The 21,517-nt window shown below is 44.3% G+C and overlaps 1 protein-coding gene across 1 annotated transcript in view; it reads right to left on the bottom strand.

Moving 5' to 3' along the window:
* The window catches only part of LOC138612784 (neural-cadherin-like), a 97,509-nt gene that overhangs the window by 57,374 nt on the left and 18,618 nt on the right, over positions 1–21,517 (bottom strand). The window contains exons 2-6 of the mRNA XM_069686227.1: positions 12,085–12,282; positions 4,459–4,684; positions 3,498–3,702; positions 2,259–2,370; positions 147–396 (exon numbers count right to left, since the gene is read on the bottom strand). Coding sequence (XP_069542328.1) covers positions 147–396; positions 2,259–2,370; positions 3,498–3,702; positions 4,459–4,684; positions 12,085–12,282 — 991 coding nt within the window. The remainder of the gene's footprint in view (positions 1–146; positions 397–2,258; positions 2,371–3,497; positions 3,703–4,458; positions 4,685–12,084; positions 12,283–21,517) is intronic.

The following is a 21,517-nucleotide window of genomic DNA, read 5'->3' as shown; positions in this document are numbered from 1 at the left end:
ATCAATAACTACATCAATATCACCTTATTGTTAAAGTTCAACTCTTGGCCGTGATGTTGTTTAGTGTGAGATAAAGACTGTAAGGGACTCAGCTAAATAGATGTGAACAGAGTGAACTGGCTGTTTGTCGGTGTAAAGCTGCTCACACAGGCTGGGAGAACTCCGGGGCCTCGTCGTTAATGTTGGCCATCCTCACACGGACCGTGGCGGTGCCGGAGTGAGGCTCGTCCCCGCCGTCTGTCGCCATCACCACAAACTCATACAGATGGTTAGGCCTCTCATAGTCCAGCCGGCCCGCGGGGAAAACGGTCCCATGGGGGGAGATGCTGAAGTCGGGGCTCAGGGTGTAATAGGTGAGCTCGGCGTTTAACCCCGAGTCACAGTCTGTGGCCAACACTGCAGGAGGGAAATCACACAGAGACCATCAATTCAAAGTTTAATGAGCGGATGAGATGGCCTCAGCTGATGAATATGTTGACAACTGTGTAGATCATTATCTTTTTATGGCCTTGCTAAACATGTAATAGATCATAAGCTGTGACAGCTACAATTACTAGCACACAAACTGCACAGAGCCCCTGCGGAATAACAACCATCGACACAGATATAAGCGTGAAGACGGAAAAAAGACCAAATGAAATGAACAAACAGTGTTTTCTGCAGAGGCTGTTTGGAAATGATTTTTTATTCTCAGGTAATTACACAGACAAAACTATGGATTTGTTTCTAATGTGTGATGAGATTTCTCTCCAAGGCTACAGCTGCAAATATTGACACCCTTGGTTGCACAGCTAATTTAAGTGTGCGTCTGCAGGATTTCACTTTAGCTCACACGGTCCCTGCAGCTCATAACACACATGACGCCTGCAGGATGCATATTCTGATGTGTTTATTTCCTCCGTGTCAAACTTCTGCACTAAGAGTCTGTGCATCTCTGAGCTTGGTTCTCCCTACACCTCAGTGTCTTGTCATATAGAAATAGACTAGCAGTTTGTTTAGTGTGACAGAAGACTGTGATATCTTTTTAACCAACGTCCTCGGTGGGTAAAGTTGGAGCCTTATTGTAAGGTGCAAAGGAGACTTAACTCCCTTAAAGCCTCAGTACTTTAACTATTCATTTTTAAACTAACATTCAGAAATGAACTACTTTCTCTCTTTTTTCATGATTTTTGCCTCTTTGATCTGAGTCGTTGGAGCATGCTGGGCTTCTCATTGCAGCTACAGTTTATTCATAGCGTAAAGATCTAACTCTCCCTTTGCTGGCTCTTTCAGAAGATCTCCACTTTCTCTACCTTGGATCTCTCCACCGCTGAGTTCTTTCTTCCGTTCTGCCTGTTTTATTTTTTCCTGTTGATGCGCTGGTTTATATTGGGTGCTGTTTTCTCCTACTGCCGGTTCTGCTGTGCCAACAATTTCTACCGCTCCAGGCTGTGTGTTCGAATGTTTTCAGATTAAATTTGTTCCATTTTTCTCACCCAGGATCCACTAGAAACTCTCCCCCAGCTTGAGATTCCCACGAATCATCTCTGCGCGGCCACGGGGGACAGACGTCCCACAAGTAAGAAAGATTTCACAAGAACTAAACGGTGAAGAGGTGAAAGGTGAGGATTTGATTTTTGCTGTTAAATTGTGAGTAAAAAATGACAGACTGTGGAGATTCCTCAAATCCTGTAGAGCTGCTTTTCTATCTGACGCTGAATATTGCAAACGGATCTGAATGAGTCTAAAAATGCGATTCTGATGATTGCAATCAAAAGTTCATTTTTTCAACAGGCAAAGAATAAAAGGCGCCAGCAAGAGGTGCAAAACATTAACACAGGATGAAGACCAGTATGAAACAAAGAGTTTGACTCTCAGCACAATGTTTCTTTACTTGTGCTTATTTTTGCAGACATGTCGGCTGTAGAAACACAGACGCCTCCAGCCTCATAATTGATAATTATAATGTCGCCTCATGCAGTAACAGATAAATTGTCATGCCATTATTCATGCAGTTCATAATAAATCAAAACTAATGTATGGCGTCTTTGTAGCTGTAGTGTAACTGGAGTATGATCACAGATCTGAGGGGTCTATTAGTCTCCTTCAGGATGCAGACATGGAAGCACGTTGCTGCGGCTCAAAGTCTGAACTGCACCTTTGCCTCCTGCGAAAATACATCTGTTGTTCTGTGCACAAAAAGTGACTTTTGAAGAGTTCCTCTCTGCACTTGAAAAGGAAACAGATGGATGTGAAATAAAGGGTGAGAGGAGTCTCACCCTGCAGCAGCGATGTTGCTGTGGTTACGGTCTCTGGGACTCCATCCACACTGTAGATGGATTGGAGAAACTCGGGGACACAATCATTCTCGTCCGTTATCAACACCTGAACCTTATTAGGGCCAGAGCGATGGGACGAGAGGAGAGGAGAGAGGAGAGAGGAGAGGAAAAGGGAGGACAGGAGAAGAGAGAAAACAGATAAAATCACAGCAAAAGATGCTAAATTAGCTTCTCTTTAATAACCCTCAAATCCAGGAGACAGCCATATGAATTTCTCCGTCCAGGACGCTGACCCAAAAATTTAATCTAAATTGCATTTTATAGTTTCTCGGGTTGCCAGTTCAACACATTCTTTATCTTCCACTTCATGATTTTCCCGAGTCAAAAATAGAAATGTTCTGAGCATGTGTGTGTTTTCGACAAAGGCCCTTAGCCGCCCTCCGCCCTACGAGCTCCCTGTCACCACTGTGTGTAAAGTGTGAAGTGACAGCTGAGTAATAGTCCTGAAATAGCTGGGATAGGTTTTCCCAGGCTCCGTCTCCAGCTCCACAACATGCAGCCGAGCAGAGGGAGATTTTGCCTGCTAAATCTGCGGTGCCAACTGAGTGCCTGACATGATAATTGGAAAACAAAATCTTTGAATTAATAATTTAAAGATGCTGAATTCATGAATACTTTATCCCGAAATATTCGTTTGTGAATGAAGTTTTTGGATTTTGAGTTTGTTCTCTGTTTTTTGCACAGCTCCTCTGCGGATCTCACTCTCAGCAAAAAACTCTGACTGAGACGCAGAAACAAAAGTGGAACAAGCAGGAGACAAACTGGGCCCCAGGTCCACTTGTTAACATCTCCAAACCACCCAGCCCTGGCACAAAGTCTGCTGCTTCTTCTCTGTGGTTAGGGCCGCGTTGTGTGATGTCAGCAGGTCAGCTCTGAGATCAGATCGCTGATGGTAAAGCAGCCTTCTGTCACTGGATATGAGCCACAACATAGAGGTGAAAACTGGCCTGCTTTAGAGCTTTGTGAGGGTCCAGAGGGAGAGCAAAATGCTGCAAATCTCAGCAACAAAGCAGATTTTCTTATTTAGGTCGAATTCAGCAGTAAGAGTAACGGCTTGTGTGACAGATGCAATAATAAAACATCGCAGAGGAGCTCAGCTTTGGGCTCAGCTCACCTGACCTCTTCTGTGACTCATGTTACAGCCTGTATCTCTCTCTCTCTCTCTCTCTTTAAACGCACCTCTGTGGCCGTGCTCAGGCTGCCGGCCTCCTCGCTGGCGCGCACCATCAGCAGGTAGCGTCGCTGGTCACTCTCGTAATCTAACGTCCGGGTCAGGCTGATCTCCCCCGTCTCCTGCCGGATGCTGAAGAGGCTGCTGGGATTGATCAGCAGGCTGTAGCTGATTGGCTGCTTTTGGAAGGAAATGGCAAACACAACCAGGAAGCTGCAGAACAAAGAGAAAGCGATTAAAAGAACAAAAGTCTTTATTATTTGATTTGAGCTGCAGACATGTTGGATTAATATGGAAATCCTCTTTTCCTGCATCAGCACTGCGCTGTAATGAAATCAATGACTGTACGGCCCATTGACTATGTGCTATAACACAGTCAATCAGTACTTGTCGGTATTGTGTAATAATGTCACACTATTATGCAGATATCAATGTTTGTTTTTATGGTTTAGAGAGTTTGCCTCCCTCTAATGATGTGTGATGATAATATCTCAGTTCATGCTTCAGTGCTTCACTGGTGTGACCACATGAATATTCATCAGCGTGAGTCGTAACAGGTAGCGCTGACACCTCAGACAGGTGTGTGTCTCTATGCATGTTAGTTATTAAAAGCCTTGCCTCTGCAGAGACACATGCATGACTTTTGTAAGTGTTATTATGAATGTGGTGTTTGGCCAGTTACAGATATGAGGTGTACTGACAATTTAATTTATATGATGTTCTTCCTTGTGTTGTTTTCTGCACTATCAGACTGTTAGACCTTTAGCAGCCACATGAGAATAAAAGCCTGAACAGTTTTAAAGCAAGAAAAGGCTTCAGCAAGAGTTCACATATCTGTAATTTCAGCTGAAAAGGCCAAAGACTATCACACAATGTTGGAAGTAAATATGAATAAAGGCATTATGATGTATCACACAGCCCTGAGTCCTCCTGCTCATGTGTGTGAGAGTGCACACGTGCGGTACTCACGGCTGTCCTTCCGGCGTGTTCTCAGGGATGGAGATGGCGTAGCTGCTGTTGGTGAACTGCGGCGCTCTGGCTCCGGCCACCACAGAGAGCATGGCGGGGGCACTGCGGCTGCCTACGCCATCCAGAGCCACCACGCTTAACAAGTACTCTCTGTCCCTCTGCAGCAGCAGCCCCGTGGTCACCACCTGGCCTGTCTTCTTGTCCACTGCAAAACAGCCGTCACCGCCTACAGGGAAATACAATTATGTGATTTTTTTTTAGAACAGGATCCAAACCAATCCGAACCACAGACGGCTGCTGAATACTAATGTGAGCCAAAGTACAACGAGAGGACTGGTGATTCTGTCCTGCTGGGTGCACTTAGTGCAGACATATTTATGTTTCTTATAATATGATGTGTGAATAATGTGAATAAAGAGATCCACATTTCATTACACTTGGACAACACCCAAACATCTCACGTGTAATAAAGCCATCCGTGTTGCACGTCCTCTTATCATGATTCATGGATTAAGATACACAAAGCAGCTTTATTAAAATGACTCTTTAATTGCTGTTTTGTATTCAGGCAGTATGGCAGACTTTCAACAGTGACTTTAAGCTGAATTTGCATTTCCATTTACATGTATTCATTTGGCAGACGCTTTTGTTCGGGGCAATGTACAAATTAGGTACAATCCAGCAACAATGGGAGAAGCCGGTGAGAATAAATGTCCCAACACTCGACTCCATGTTCCTGGAGATCGCTTCTCCTCGCTGTTATTATCACTGACAGCAGACAGATCTTAATGGAAATGTCAGCCTCGGTCCTCAGAAGTTTGCTTGTTCCAGAGACACACAGGGGCTCACAAGTCACACTTTGAACATCAGGTCCACCTGTTGGAAGTCGATCAGAATCTCTTCATTCTCAAGAGCCTGAACATCATCAACACTTTGCCTGATGTTACAACTCATCCTGTTCTTTCTGTAAAGAACATTTTATTTCATACAAATCATATGTAACAGGATTATTCATTAATTCTCATAAAGAGAGAGAGGCTCGTGTCGTCCCTGCTGTGAGTCTTCTCGGAACAAGAGAACAGCTGCGGATCACTGCCATCGATTGCACGTGTTACACATTAAAACATGGATGATGCATTGATTTAATAATGTAATCTATTATCAATCTACTGCCAGGTTACTGTGCCAGAGTCAGAAACTACATTTTCCCAGTAACAGGCACATGTTGTTAGTTCTGCGGCTGGCTGTAGGTCTCCCTGTCTGTCCCCCCTGCCTGCTGTCTGTCTCTCTATCCCACTTTTTTACACCCAGCTGTTGGCGACAGACGGCTGTTCACCATGACTCAGGCTCTGCTCGAGGTTTCTTTCCTGTTAAAGGACGTTTGTTTTTTTTGCTCGTGGTGGATTCATGGTTCGAATCCCGGCTCAGACGCGTGGCGTGTGCATGTTCTCCCCGTGCAATCCCACCGGCTTCCTCCTACAGTCCAAAGACTCGTTAGGTTCAATGGTGACTCTGGATCGCCCGTAGGTGTGACTGTGAGCGTGAAAGGATGTCTGTCTCTGTGTCAGCCCTGTGATTGACAGGTGACCTGTCCAGGTGTGGCCCGCCTCTTGCCCAACGACAGCTGGGATAGCCTGCAGCCACCCTGCGACCCTGAACAGGATAAGGTTTAGACAATGGATGGATGGATTCATGCTGGGTCTCTGTAAATAATATCACAAAGAGTCGCTCTGGACTCGGGCTGCACAATAAATCAGCGTTATCGCAATCTGAGCATTTACAATAAACACATCATGTCTGAATTTATGGCAACGCATAAGAGAAATGACTGTCTGTAAACGAGCCGTGCTTTCTCACTCAGCATGCGCACATTTGACCTATTGGATAGAACCCTAGATATAATGGTGATGCTTTCATTTTGATGCAATCAGATGACAACCAGCAGCGATCAGCTCCCCTCAGACTAACTGGTGTCAGCTCAGAGGTAAAATAAAAAACAGGTTTTTGGAATGACGTTGGAGTCAGGAGGGACATGTTCCAACACAGGTGTTGTGTAGAACATGCACAACAGCAGAGTTAGAGCTACAAAGCACTCTGCAATATTTGTTTATCACACTTCATATTGAACAAAGAGTTTTCTCTGAGCTGCTCTACAGTGTGCTGACATAACTTTTGTTATGATTTGCCGCTGGATAAATGAAAAATGATTGATTGATTGATTGAAATATTCATGTATGAATGAAGAGGGTTAATAAAAGACTGTAAACACAAAGACAGGAACATTCTTTCCTTGAGTCAGAGGACAGTCTGTGCTGTAAACAGCAGGGCTCAAAATAAACTTCATCCACTGTCTCGATGGCTGGAGCTTTCTTACTGCATGTTTTCATTCAGTGTTTCTCATCACAGTGTAATGCTGGTGTCTCTGAGGCCTGGCAGACATGTTGAATGGACTTCCTTCCTCATGAAGCATTTTAAAAAGAAAAAGAACATTTAAAAAACTTTGAAATATTGTGAAAAACATTCTTCTCTTTAGAAAAGAGCCGCGATTCATGTCCTATTCAGAACCTCTGACACAGTCCATCGAGTTCACTAAGGTCATGTTTTTGTTTTCCTTTTATTTTGATTGTCATGTCCAGTTTTATTTTGAAATACTTAACCTTGTCTCTGTCTTTCAGATCCCTGCTCCCTGTAGCTGTGTCTCAATTCGGGGGCTGCATCCTTCGAAGGACGCGGTCTACAAAGGATGAGTCATTCGCAGCCTGTGTAGACGTTAAAGCCGAACTGAAATGAGACGGTCTGGTCTACGGGGGACTTCCTGTTTGCGTCACCAGCTGTTCTCGCCCTTACCCTTGTGTCACCAAACGCGTCTCCTGTCGCCTGGCAACAGGTAGCTAGCTAGTTAACTAGCTAACATAAAAAAAGTATCTTGCCCTATTTTTTAGAGATAAATTGTTTCTCTTTCGTTATTTGTAACATTTGTATCGCAGCTATCATCGGCCGTTTGAGAGTCCACCATCTCGTTTGAATTAGCGCACAATGAATCTCGGGATACATTGGGCCGCGAAGGATGCACCTGATGGATCCTTCGTGGCCCGGGAAAAGAAGGACGCATGTGTCGGACGCATCTGAAGGAGCCTTTGACTCGCCGCTGTGACGCAATCAGCCTTCAAATATGTAAAAAATGTAGTGTTTCTCACCTCATGTGTAAACCCCGTCCTAATCGTACTCCTGTGTCTTGTTTCCCCTTGACTGTCTGTATATATACCCTGTGTGTCTTTCCTCTCGAGTTCGTTGTGTGTCCCTTCGTGTTGCCTCGCTCCAGCATTTTCCTAGTGAGTGATTTTTGACGTTGCCTTGTTGCCTGCCCCTTTTGGATTGTTGCCTGTGATTACCTGTGTATCGAACCTGGACTGGACATTCAACTCTTCCTTTAACTTTGACCTGCCTTGTGTGAGTCCTGTTAGTTCATGGGTTGTGTCAACTTATAAACCTCAAGAGAAACAAGCAAGACAAAAAAATCATTCTGCAATCGAACCATCATGTCTGGAAATATCCTGGAGTCACATGCTGCTAATTTCACCGTAGAATAACCTGATGCAGGTTACCTCTGGGCCCTGCAGGACATAAATATCTTTCTTACAATGATAATGTGGAAACATGGCTGGTCATCACTAGAAACAAGAAGAGAACTACAAGCTATTATTTTTATAATGAATGTCTCCGAATAAAGCAGCTTCAGAACATCACATCTCTTCACTAATTTAAACCCAGAGTTCATCGTACGAGAACTCAGGACAGAATAACTCTTCCTATCCCCCGAGCACACGCTCAACTGCCTGTGCTGAACTGGCCTGAACTTTAGAGCCATTCAAAGTGACTCGAACTATCTGATTAATTTACTCTGTAAGTTTGAACAATTATTGAGTCGTGATTGTTTTCCATACAGGGGACAAACACAGAGAAATGTTTGCATGCTCTTCCTCTTTCATCATCACTATGAAGTAGTTTTTCACTGGTGGAATAGTTTGCGGTTATCTTCGTGTGTGTGTGTGTGTGTGTGTGTGTGTGTGTGTGTGTGTGTGTGTTTGTTGCATCCCTTGCACGCTTGTGCACGAGCATGAGGCTGCACAGGCAGCACGTGCATGTGATTAAAAAACAATGTGGGAAGCTTGTTAAATTATAAAGCACTACCCGTGTTTCCAATCCAACAGGGACGCTCCAGAGAACAGATATGATTTGATATTTCAAACGAGCCCAATAAAAACATTTTACAGTTCATGCTTTAATATTATTTGACTTTCTAACGCTGTCTGAGCTTCTCTGATGTAAATCTTTAAAAATAACTACTTAATCTTTTAAAAAGCTGCAGCAGGGCACCGAACAAGAGCAGATTTATCTTTATAAATTATTATCAGTTAAACAACAGACAGATGCCTTTTGTTTCAAAACCAGGTGATTTATGTTCAAATGAGGAACAACAAAGGAAGTTGCACAAACCAAACCGTTAAAGTGGAGATGAAAGTAACACACAGGTGAGTCAAAAGTGACACAAACCTGAAGGAGTGCAACTGAAATGAAACAATATAAATGTGTTTAGATTACCATTCGCTGCAGGTGTAGACGTATTTTCAGACAGAAAAATAGTTGTCTTTAATTCTTCTCTTCTTATTTAAATCTTTATGTATTCATATGTATTTATTATTGCTTTTAATTTTGAATGTAGGATTAGTCTGAGTGTAGTCTAGCCTTTTGGCCTACATGTTGGTTTTATTACTACACTCACCACTTCGGGACTCGGGCCAAAGTACATCTCAGCCGCCCTCTTAATGTTTGCCTGCAGCCTGCTGTCCTGGTCCACCTTCAAGACCTTATTTTATTTATATATATTTATATATATATATATATATATATATATACACACATATATATATGCACTGATCAGTCATACCATTAAGACCACAGACAGGTGAAGTGAATTGATCGATTATCTCGTTACAATGGCCCCTGTCTGTGGGATATGTTAGGCAGAATATTTTGTCCTTGATGTTGATGTGTTGAAGCAGGAAAAATGGGCAAGGGAAAGGATGTGAGCGACTTTGACAAGGACCAAGCTGTGACGGCTAGACGACTGGGTCAGAGCATCTCCAAACCTGCAGCTCTTGTTGGGTGTTCCCGGTCTGCAGCGGTCAGGGCCTACCAAAGAGGTCAGAGGAAGGGAAACTGTGCGTGGGGAGCGAAGGCTGGCCTGTGTGGTCCGATCTAACAGAAGAGCTACTGAAGCTCAAACTGCAGAAAGAGTTAATGCTGGTTCTGATAGAAAGGAGTCAGAACACTCAGAGCATCACAGTTTGTTGTGTATGAGGCTGTGTACCTGCAGACCGGTCAGGGTGCCCATGCTGACCCCTGTCCACCACTGAAAGCTCCTACAGTGGACACATGAGCATCAGAACTGGACCACAGAGCGATGGAAGAAGGCGGCCTGGTCTGATGAATCACGGTTTCTTTTACATCATGTGGATGGCCGGGTGCGTAGCTGGGGAAGACATGGCACCAGGATGTAGGCAGTGAGGCTTTGGGCAATGTTCTGCAGGGAAACCTTGGGTCCTGCCATTCATGTGGATGTTACTTTGACACGTACCACCTACCTACACATTGCTGCAGACCAAGTCCACCCCTTCATGGGAACAGTATTCCTTGGCCTCCAAATTCCCCAGATCTCAATCCAATGGAGCGTCTGTGGGATGTGCTGGACAAACTGATCCATGGAGGCCCCACCTCACAACTTACAGGACTTAAAGGTTCTGCTGCTCACATCTTGGTGCCAGATACCTCAGCACACCTTCAGAGGTCTAGAGGAGTCCATGCCTCGACGGCTCAGGGCTGTTATGGCAGCAACAGGGGAGCTATGGACCTGTACGCTTGTGGTCCAGCCCGCAGCCTGCTGGCACACTTTGCTACGCCACTGTCTGAAAACTCTACAACCATGTGACGTATTCACACAACTTTCTGCGGCTCTGGAAAGTGATGTGTGCCGTACATGCTGACATAGTTAGAGACGGCCTGGGAGGAAACTGCTGTGTAACTATCGCTCTTTGTTATTTTGTAGCAGTCCTCCACTGAATGGAGCGTTTCATGGGGAGGATTCTCTGCTGCGAGTGTAGCTATCATTGTGGGAAAACTGTACATGCTGATGGTACAGAGGAGTAAACTGTGTCACTTCTGTGTTCTGCTGTTTGATTGGATTTGTTGTCAATATAAAAACACATAATATATGTATATATAATATCTTTATCCTTGAGTGTTTCACTTTTTAATGTTGCTTGATGTTCCTTTTGATACATTTTCACTGGGCATCAGTAGCATCAGTAGTGCTGCTGAGCATTTCCCTCATTTGTTTTTGTCTAAACGAGAATCTGCCATAAGTTTCACACTTTTGTGCAGGTTGAACGTTCGAGGCGGTAATGCACCAAAAAATGTCTAAAGGTGTAAAAGGAAGTGAAGAAGACTGCAAGCAGGTAAACAAGGGTGTAAGCAAGGTACTTTTTGAATTATTAAAAAAATGGCCTTACAAATGTTTTATGAGGAAGGAAATGTATTCAACAAATGTCTCAGAGCTCAAAGCAACACACACAGACTGTGTAAACTCCTCGGGGCACCTTTTAAATAAAAGATCAACTTTTCCACAACTGTTAAACACTGAAAACGGGGTCAGACAGGCTGACCTGGCACATCAAAGGGCCGGCTACAATCATCCTCTGGAGGACTTAAAGTTAAGCGCGGGATAAGAGGGTTAAATAAATACATGTGAGATCTTGAAATTGGGTCTAGATTACTTTGAGGGGAAACTGTTTCCTGTTTAACAGAAGCTTTTAGAGGTAAACCTCAGCGCTTACAACAGTTCTTATCATGCTCATACAGACCATGGGTGCATTGTGGTAAATGTGGTTTACCTCACATCAGGCAGCTGTGCAACAGACTAATGTGAGTCAAAGGAAAGTCTGTAGTGTTTTGTAAAGCCCCTTTGGCAAGATTAGCACATCCCCCATCTTTGACATGCCAACAAACCTCTATCCCCACAACCACCAGGGGGTCCACCACTCTGGCAGGCTTCCAACAGCCCACTGTGTGTGTATGTGTGTGTGTGTGTGTGTGTGTGTGTGTGTGTGTGTGTGTGTGTGTGTGTGTGTGTGTGTGTGCGTGGATGCTTGCATGATTTTGTGTGTGTATGAAACAGAGAGAAGCAGACAGATAGACAAGAGTGCATGATAAGTGCATAAACAAATGTGTGAAGGCCTCTGGCTGTGTGTGTGATTGTGTGTTCAGGAGAGAGAGAGAGAGAGAGAGAGAGAGAGAGAGAGAGAGCGACGGTGATACAGAGGCAGAGAGAGACAGGGTGACAGAGAGACGGAAACTAATGGACACCTAAAGAGTGCATGAATGCATGAATGAATGTGTGAACGCCTGTGGCTGTCTGTGTGAGCGACTGTGCTGGTGTCTGACTAGTTGTATTTATTTCCAAGGCGCAATAGCCTGTCAACCTATTTTAACAACAACACAGCCTATTCCGATACCACTTCCCTCCTATACATCATGTGTGTTTGTGCGTACGAAGAGCAGAGAGCTTACCATCAGACAGAAAGTACTCCACCTCCCCGCTCTTGCCCTCGTCTCCGTCGTGGGCCTGGAGCTGGTAGACAAACGTCCCCGCGGGGGCCTCAGGGGACACTACAGCCAGGTACGGGTACGGCTTCATATTCCACTCAGGAACGTTGTCGTTGACATCAGTGATCTTCAGCTTCACCTTGTTCAGGTACCAGTCTGGGCCTGGGGGGGGGAGAGCAGAGATAGCGGAGGAGCTGTGGTTACTGAAAGTGACAGCTGTCATGTAACTGTGAGTGTAGAACGGAGACAAGCAGCCAGGGGAATCCAGCGTACCGACAGGCAGCGAGTCAGCTGAGGGTAAAGGTATGTGAGATAGAAATGCAGGATTAGAATAAATCTCAGTGATTCTTGTATCAGCTGTGTGAAACCCAAACCATTACAATCTTGATTCAGCCCAGAGTTTTGGTCAAAGTCAATTACTGCACTATCTTTAACACGGCAAGTTAGCCACTATCTCTCCCTCTGCTTCTCCATAGCTGCCAGGTTTGGGAGATTGGTTTAAGTGGATGTCAGGAGGGCTGTTTGGGCCCAGGGTGGAGGTTGGTGGATGTGATGTCATCAAACCTCCTCCATCAGGGCTCCATCCAGACCTCCAGACACCCAGACTCTCATGAGAGCGAGACTCAGCCTCAGTCTCATCTACCACGTCTGTGTAAGGCTACCTTGATCTTCCCTCAGGGGCCCCGGGATGATGCCTCATGGCTGCAGGCATTTTGTCGCCTGCACACTGCATCACTGGAGTGAATAAGAAGATTCCAGAAATCCAATTACCAACTCACTCACCCTGAGCCGGGGCAGACAGCAAGAGTGCACAGCAGCGCCCAAGGAGAAGCGGTGTACAACTGCGTTGCAGTCTCTCTGACAGCAGCGTAGTGTGCCTTTAGCTGGAACTGATCGCAGGGGTTCGTTATCCACATTAAATGCAATGACAAAATCTGGAAACAATGTGCACAAAAAACTCCTGACACTGCCACAGGCTCCATCTAGGGCACAGTCTGTGTACACTCTATTCCTGCAAAGTGGAGCAAGTCACCCAATTGTGAGCTAAGACACTATTTCAGCAAATATTGGCTGTGATCTTGTGTCAACGTGGCATGAAGGAATGTCAGAAGAGCTGCCAACCAGCTCAGTAGGCTGCGATCCACAGAGGCCATCTGCCTCACCCCGGAGAGGAGAGGCCGTCCAGGACAAACACACACACACACACACACACACACACACACACACAGACATGAACACAAGACACGATCTGACATACAAGCCAGTCATCTCATCTCACAGACACATGAATGCACACATGAGTTATAGCTGTCATTAGCATGTCTCCTCCTGTCTTTCTGTCGGCCTCACTCTCCCTCTCACACAAACACACATCACCTAAGTAACCTCAGGGCTAAAAGTAACTATGGATTTCAAATCCCATTATGTGAAAGCTCCCCCGTGTGTGACCACAGGCTATATATGTACTCTTTAATCCCAGACAAAAGCAGCAGGAGTTAGCATTGCATCCTTTCACTGACTCAACAGATGTGCTGTCGCTGTTAGAAACGTTCTAATTTGCTGGTTTTCTTAATATTCTGTGACATAATGTCTCTCCACAGTCAATTATAGGCAGTAATATAAAACTATACTGTGGTAATGAGAAGTACATGCAAACAGAAAATGCTATAAACTCTTCAAACTGTACGAATTGCAGTAATAAATCTTTAACAGCACATAGTGCTCGCTCAAATGAGTCGGAAAGCAGAAAGCAGACGCTGAGATCACAACTCCTATTTCTTTTTTAACTGGCTTACAGTTAAGATGCATTTTGATGGGAAATACAATGTGTTGCGCTCCAGACTAGCTGTGGAGTGTTCACAACTGTAACACAATAGCTATAAAGTGTGTGACAGCTCCTAAAAGGATTGTTAGAGGGATAATAACAGAGGGAGGAAGAAGCTAGAGGAGAGAATTAATCTCGCTTTCTGCTCAGGCTTTAAAGTTGCTCTGCGGAGAGAAAAGTTCTGACTCGGATCTGACGATAGCTCGTTTTGGATAAATAGCCACTGTATCGTGGGGGCAGAGAAACTAATCAATGTTCAGATGCTATCTCCTAAAATGTCGACAGCGGCAGTTTATGCAGTTTAAGCCAGATCATCCTGCCCTGTAAGACGGAACAATCCCTGCGTGATGAATAATGAGAAAGGATAAAGATTCCTTTGCAGAGTGGAAGGGGTTTAAAAGGCACTTAATCAAAAAGAAATCAGAGCTGCAGCACTTAACATTTAGTTGACTATCAAATCTTGGCGGGGAGCAGAGCAAGACACATTCGTTGCCTTCTGCTTGTTGGTGTCTTTCCCATCCATGTCTCTGTGGTAATGCTGGTGATGATTTTACAAGGCTCCATCTAATTAGCTTGTTACTGAGAGACTAATCAGAGGCGAGGCAGATAATTAGAGCCTATCAGCTCTGGAATGATAATGAAGAATGTACCAGTGTGTGAGCAGTGTGTGAGCAGTGTGTGTGTGTGTGTGTGTGTGTGTGTGTGAGGTGAGAGATCATTTCTGTGCACGTACATGCGAGTGTGTTGTGCGTGTTCTGAGGCTGTGTGCGTTTTCTCTCTGATCCGGCGAGTTAAGAACAGGACGGCTGTGAGCGATGCCCCACGAGCACCGAACCGTCACGAACCGCCTCACCTGACCGAGACAAAAGATCAAATAACACACACACTCACAGCCTCCGCTGGATTTTTCAAAGTCAAATATGCTTTGTGCTCGCTCAAAGTGATGAAAAGCTGGGCTATACTTTACACCACAATCCCATAAGGATGAGAGCATCCGCTGGATGACTAATATAATAATGTATCGCAAAAGGTGGATGGCAGGGTGCTGTGTGTGGCTGGCTAAGCTCAGTGAGTAGTACAATGACTGTGGAGTGTTCGCATGTGTGTGTGTGCGGGCTGTGCGTGAGTGTGTTCCATATCACTGCGAGCCATTCTGTTGATGTTTCCTGCTGTTAATCCTCTCCTTGGGTAGTTGCTATATAAAGCTGCTAAGTGGCTTGCCGGTATGAAAAAAAGTTGTCTCAAGTGCTGTGTGCACATGTACGCTGCCCACAGTACAAGGACACTGAGTGTGTGTGGGAAGGGGAGGAGGGAAACACAGTGAAGAGAGACAAAGATACACAGGCACAAATATCTACAGAGGGAGAGGAAGACACAGGGAGGAGGAAGGAGCCGGCAGCGTGGAGGAAGGAGTGTCGTGTGATGCTGAGCAGAGAACATAAAGTAACATAACAGAGACAAGAGCACAAGGGAAGCACTACAAACAGGGACGCACAGATAGCTGGGAGCATCCATGTTAGGAAAGAAAACATACAGCAGCAGAGCGCAGACCACAAGAGGAGAGAGTTAACACAGAACATACAGTATAATTAATATCAGAGGGTTCTCTGATGGGTCCCTTGTTCCTCCTACGTCCAGTGAGGAGGGGAAATTAAGAAACAAATATTTCTTTGTGGGATTAAACAAATGCGTCTGCAAGCATAAATATCAATGGCCCGTGCGAGACGTGGAATTTCAGAGGTGCTTTTTTAGCAGCATGTGAATGGAAAGTGAAATTCAGCTCAATGGGGGAGTAATAAGGTACATTAACCAAATGTTTGCAGTGTTAAGGAGGCTCTATTCTAAGCCGCCCACCTTCCACCCCCCAATCTCTGTGCTTAAAGCAGAGTGTGAAGTCGTCAGCAGGAGATCAACACACTAAAAGCACCAGGGACGGAAATCTATTAACTCAGGGATCCCAGCACCGCACAGCCTGTGGGCTCTGCAGCTCAGAAAGGCTGACACACTAACCGCGTACACATGCAAGCAGGCATTTTCATCCCCGAACAATTACAAACGCTACACCTCTTCAAGTTCTGCGCTTTTTTTTTTTTTTTTTTTGCACCAAATCTGCATTTCTGCAGAAAATGCACAAAAAGAGATCGATACAAAGGCCTGTGTGTGTCTTATTGCAACTTTATCTGAAAACAATGCAGCGTTATTGACACGATTGTGGCTCAGCTTACATTAGCAAGTAATGAAAATAAATTAGTTACATGTGCAACACAGACATGTGCGAAAATATGGACGTAGCATCTGTAGCATCAGCATCTGTTCACAAGGGGGATATTCCTGGAATAGCAATAGCAGTTTTATTTACAACATTTTATTAAAGGTAAGCTCAGTGTGCTTTACACTGGAAGTAGAAACAACACAAAAGATATAAAGATCAAATCAGTAAAGCATGCATCCAACGTACAGACACACCACACACCAAAACAGCAGAGGGAGGACAAAGTGAGAACATTGATATACGAAGCTGCACGTACAACCATTGGCACAAGTTATCACACACATACACACACACACACACACACACACACACAGTTACTATTGGTACGCTCAGAGAATAGGTTTTAAGTTCAGTTTAAAAGTGGAGACAGTTGTGATGGACCTCAGGTCAACAGGCAGCTTGTTCCAGAGAGAAGGACCACGGTGACTAACAGCCCCCTCAGCAGACTGTGATCTAACTCTGGGTACGGCTAAAAGACCTCCACCTGATGACCTGAGGGCCGGATCGGGCTGTGGTCTGTGAGCACGTCAGAAATATACTCAGGAGGTGAACCATTGAGTGCTTTATGGACTAATAATAGGATTCTGAAAGTGATTCTGAATCGCACAGGAAGCCAATGAAGTGTTTCGAGGAGCAGAGTGATGTGTTCAAATGTTCTTGTACTTGTGAGGACTCAGGCTGCTGTATGTTGGATGAGCTGGAGGCGTCCTACTGATTGTTTGGACAACCCTGAATGTAGAGCGTTGCAGTAATCTAAACTACATGAGATGAATGTTTGGACAAATTTCTCAGCGTCAGTTTGGGATACGAATGATCTGAGTTTTGACCATAGACTGTATAAATAATGGACGTAGTCTCAGTGACGTCACCCATTGGTTTCTGAAGAAGCGTTTGGAAGCCCGAATTGCGTCGCCGCTGGGGGTCGCCATATTGGAAATGCCAGAGACGGCTAATCTAGAGACGGGCAAAGAGGCGGAGCGCGACCGAGCTACAGCCTATGGCTGAGCTCTATGGGCGGGCCGCATGAATCAGCCAGCTACGGCTATGAAGCTAGGCTATATGCTCCTCAGCGTAGCTAACGGTTATTATCCATAGACTGTATAAATCATGAATGAGCTGGTTTGACTTTCCCAGGAGGAGGTTCTGTCGGTGACTGACTGCAGGTGTTTAGTTATCAGACTAAAGAAGTAGCGGACTCGCTGCTCGCTCGCCCGGTGAGAGAGCGGCGAGCCGACACGTAACGGGGAAACGTAAAAGAACCGGTCTCTTCATCACTACGGTCCGCTGTAATCTCTCCGGGGAAACGCCAACAACTCCTGACTCCTATTTACTGACCGACGATTAAATAAATAAACACTGCACAGGCTAACAAGCAGCTAAAGGGAGCACAGTATACCTGCTACTTAGTGCTAAACATATTTCAATACAATAACACGAGCATTTAACTCACCGAAAAACTGGAGCTCAGACTTCTTGCACAGCCATAAAGTTCCATAAATCCCACAGAGAGAGATTATTTGTCCAAACTTTGAATGAAAAAATCCCCAAAAGTCTCCAACAACACAAACAGGTGAAGTTAAGCTCAGTGTCTGTGTGTCTGTGTTGACGTCTAGCAGACAGCCAGCAGGATCCACCTGTCAATCAAGTGATCCGACCCCTATAATTTAAGGCTTAATATAATTAAAACGGGTGTGTTCACCCCCCGTACAGTTATCTTGAACAATAAAATTAGCTATTTATAACAAAACCGTTTTTTGTAGCAGGCTGTAAACATGTTTATTTCTGCTGTAAAAATGGGCATTTTCCCACCTGCTGTAATGTTATTTCTTGTTTTCTGGAGACAGCCTCAAGTGGCCACTCGAGGAACTGCAATTTTTTGCACTTCCGCATTGGCTTCATTTTTCAACACCGGAGGTTGCCGCTTGGTTTTGACGTCTTTTAAGTGGTAAAACGCTGTTCTGGTAATATCGGTGATGTGATTTATAAAATAATACCAACATTCCTGACGTGCTCACTGTATGTCAGAGGCATCAACTTCTGGTGTGATTTGTTCTCTCAGTCTTGCCTGTGTTCATCTTTAAAAAGTTTCTGGACATCCAGCAGTTAATATCATTTCAGGCCTGTGTCCATTCATGCCGTTTTTTGGGCTGGCAGCGTCCATGACCTGTTGCTAGGTTACAAAAGTTGTCTGACGGCACTTCCACCTCACGTGGTATCGTTGCTTTTATAAAAGGAAATGTTACAATGAACACATAAAAACAATGGAAAGGAATCCTGTCCTGGCATTAGCAGCTCTACACCTGGAAATTGAACCTTAAAAAAAAAAAGGATTAGCTTCTCCTCCGCCATTGTTGTTGACATATTTGATATCTGAAGTGCCGCCACTTCTTGATGTTGATTGGTCGGTGAGGTAGAGCTTTTCAACTGAGAGCGCTGTGAGCTCTGTGACGAAAAACAGCTGACGGCTGAGGACGCTGAGCGACATTGGTTCTGTATAGAGAAAAGGCGTGTCATCAGCATTTGAATGGTAGGATATATTATGTTTCTTTATGACTGAACCAAGAAGGAGCATGTACAAATGAAAAAGCAGTGACCCAAAGACTGACTCTTGAGGAACCCCAGAAAGAACCTTTGTTTCTGCTGATTTAAAATTTCCAATTGAAATATAAAACGTGCAGTCTTATAAGAGGGATGAGAGCCAGTCAAGAACAGCACCTGTCAAGCCGAGCGAATCATGAAGCCTTTGAATCAATATTTTATGGTCAACAGAGTCAAAGGCGGCTGTAAGATCAAGCAACAAAAAAATCATAGTTTTCTGACAGTCACTGTTGATCCTTAGCTCACTGATTATTTTAAGTGCTGTTTCGGTACCAGACAGGTGTGTCTCATATATATCCTGTGAGTCTAAAGATATTTGTCCAGTTGACTGTAAACACCTCGTCTTACTAATAAAAGGGAGCTGAAACGAACTATTTCTTAAAGCTTTATATAGTTTAAAAGGAAAATAACACAAGAAGGAAACATTCTCCCTAAACTTTGTTCTTTACTTGTTTTTAAAGAATTAGCACTGAACATGTTTCGTGTCTCCCAAATTACTGACTGGTGCCTGGGTTGATCAAGCATCGACAGGGTGAGTGGTTTGGAAAATGGATGGATGGATGGATATAAATAAACTGGTTGATTTAGTGCTGGGCGGTATGACTAAAAATCTGTATCACCATATTCTTTAATATTCTGGCAGTTTCACGGTATATCACGGTATTTTTTTTTTCATGTCTGGAACCTAAAATGTATGTCTATTAATATTTATTTTCCTTTTAGCGGTATCAGTTATTGTATTGCAGTTTTACAAAATGAAAGGGTGCTCTACTTAAAACATGACTCTAGCTCTTTTTGCTCTGTTGTCAATGTAAGAAACACATCAAAGTGTTTTCATGTACATATAAACAATAAACAATTATACTTAATATTATTTGGGACTTTAAAGTCTATTTTCTATTTTACAAAACAAACCCTCTCCTACTTTTACCACACTTTGTTCAGCGACTGCAAACAGACCTGTGGGCTGCAGCTGGGTTACTCGTTATCTACTGTTTCTAATGTGTTCAAATGTTTGTTTAATCAGCGCGAGCAGCCCCGTGATGGGAACTTATGGAAACCAAACTCAAGCATCCTACTTCCTGTCGCCAAACACACAACCTCATGTCGTGTGCGCGCAGCAGGTGAAGCCGCTAAAAGTAAAATACTCTGCTGCACCTCTGCTCCATCAACGGTCCATTCATGTGGCCACAGCACCGGGACGAGGTTCCGCTAATAACAAGGACACATTCACTGACAAGCCGACTCGCGTAACTGCACATCTGACTCAATCATCCCGCCGACATCATATATGACGGCTGCAGCGCCGCGCGCATGTTAACAGGCAGGTGACACACACACACTCTGCATGCAGAGCGTCAGGTCTCTGTGTGCTCTGCAGAAGAGATGCACTCTGTGATATCAGACGGACTTTTCCTGTAGATAAGTTACAGAGAACGTGCAGGAAAACCAAAACTGTGTTTATCCCTGTATTGACGGTATTGCTAAATCCATGTCGTGGCAGAATGTGACACCAGTGACGGTGTGAAACCGCTACACCGCCCACCCCTCGGTTGATTGATACATGGTTGTTAAAAAAAGGATGGTTGATTGATTGGTTAATGAATGCATGGATGGATGTTTGGATGAATGCAAGGATGGATCAATAAATTGATTGATTGATTGATTGATTGATTGATACATGGTTAGTCAAAATGGATGGATTGATTGATTGAGTAGTTAATGGATAGATTGATGGTTTAACAGGTAGATGGATGGATGGATAAATGGAGGGATAGATGGATGATGGATGGATGGAGGGATGGATGGATGGAGGGATGAATGGATGGATGATGGATGGAGGGATGGATGATGGATGGAGGGATAGAGGGATGGATGGACGGATGGAGGGAGGGATGGATGATGGAGGGATGGATGGATGGATGATGGAGGGATGGATGATGGAGGGAGGGATGGATGGATGGATGGATGGATGGATGGATGGATAGAGGCATGGATGGATGGATGGATGATGGAGGGATGGATGATGGATGGATGGAGGGATGGCTGTCTCCCATCAGACTCAGACAGCTATGGTTTGTTTTCTGATGGGATTATATTTTTTCTTGTATTTCATCCAAGAGAATTACCGAACTCATTCACTCCCTTTAGTTTAATTGCTTCAGGCGGAGGAAGATGTCCCAAATTCACGTCCATTTAGTTGCATAAAAGAGGAGGAATTAGAGAGGAGCAAGTATTGGATGGAGATATACTGCTACTGTAAAGCCTCAGGGACAGGAAATATAATTTGACTGAAATATTTTAAAGCCTGTTTAAAAAAACCCGATGATTTCTTGTGTGTGGACTTTGTGTTTGGCCTAACAAGTGCGAATGTTCAGATGTGCTTGACGATAAACTGCGACCCACTTTAGAATCTGCATTTACATTTTCTACATTTTCCATCCATTTTTTTAACCCAAAGGAGAACACGTTAAATAATTGATGCACTGACTGTTCTCTGAGTTGAATCATTAGCCATAACCCCAGTAATAAATAAGTAAAAACAGCTACATGTTCATTAATTTTTTCTTTAAAGTTGATTAAAGATTGATGGTGATTGAGTCCCATGATGTTTCTGAACATGAGAAAAAGATATCTGTCCACATTTCACCCCCACCCCCGCCTAACCTACATTTCCCGCTGCTCTGCAGAGCCACAGACAC

This window comes from Semicossyphus pulcher, unplaced genomic scaffold (genome assembly GCF_022749685.1).
Source record: "Semicossyphus pulcher isolate SPU_LCO1_2020_fin unplaced genomic scaffold, fSemPul1.0.p SCAF_8, whole genome shotgun sequence".
Classification (NCBI taxonomy): Eukaryota; Metazoa; Chordata; class Actinopteri; order Labriformes; family Labridae; genus Semicossyphus; species Semicossyphus pulcher.
Note: the sequence above shows the minus strand (reverse complement) of the source record. Positions and strands in the feature narration are given on the sequence as shown.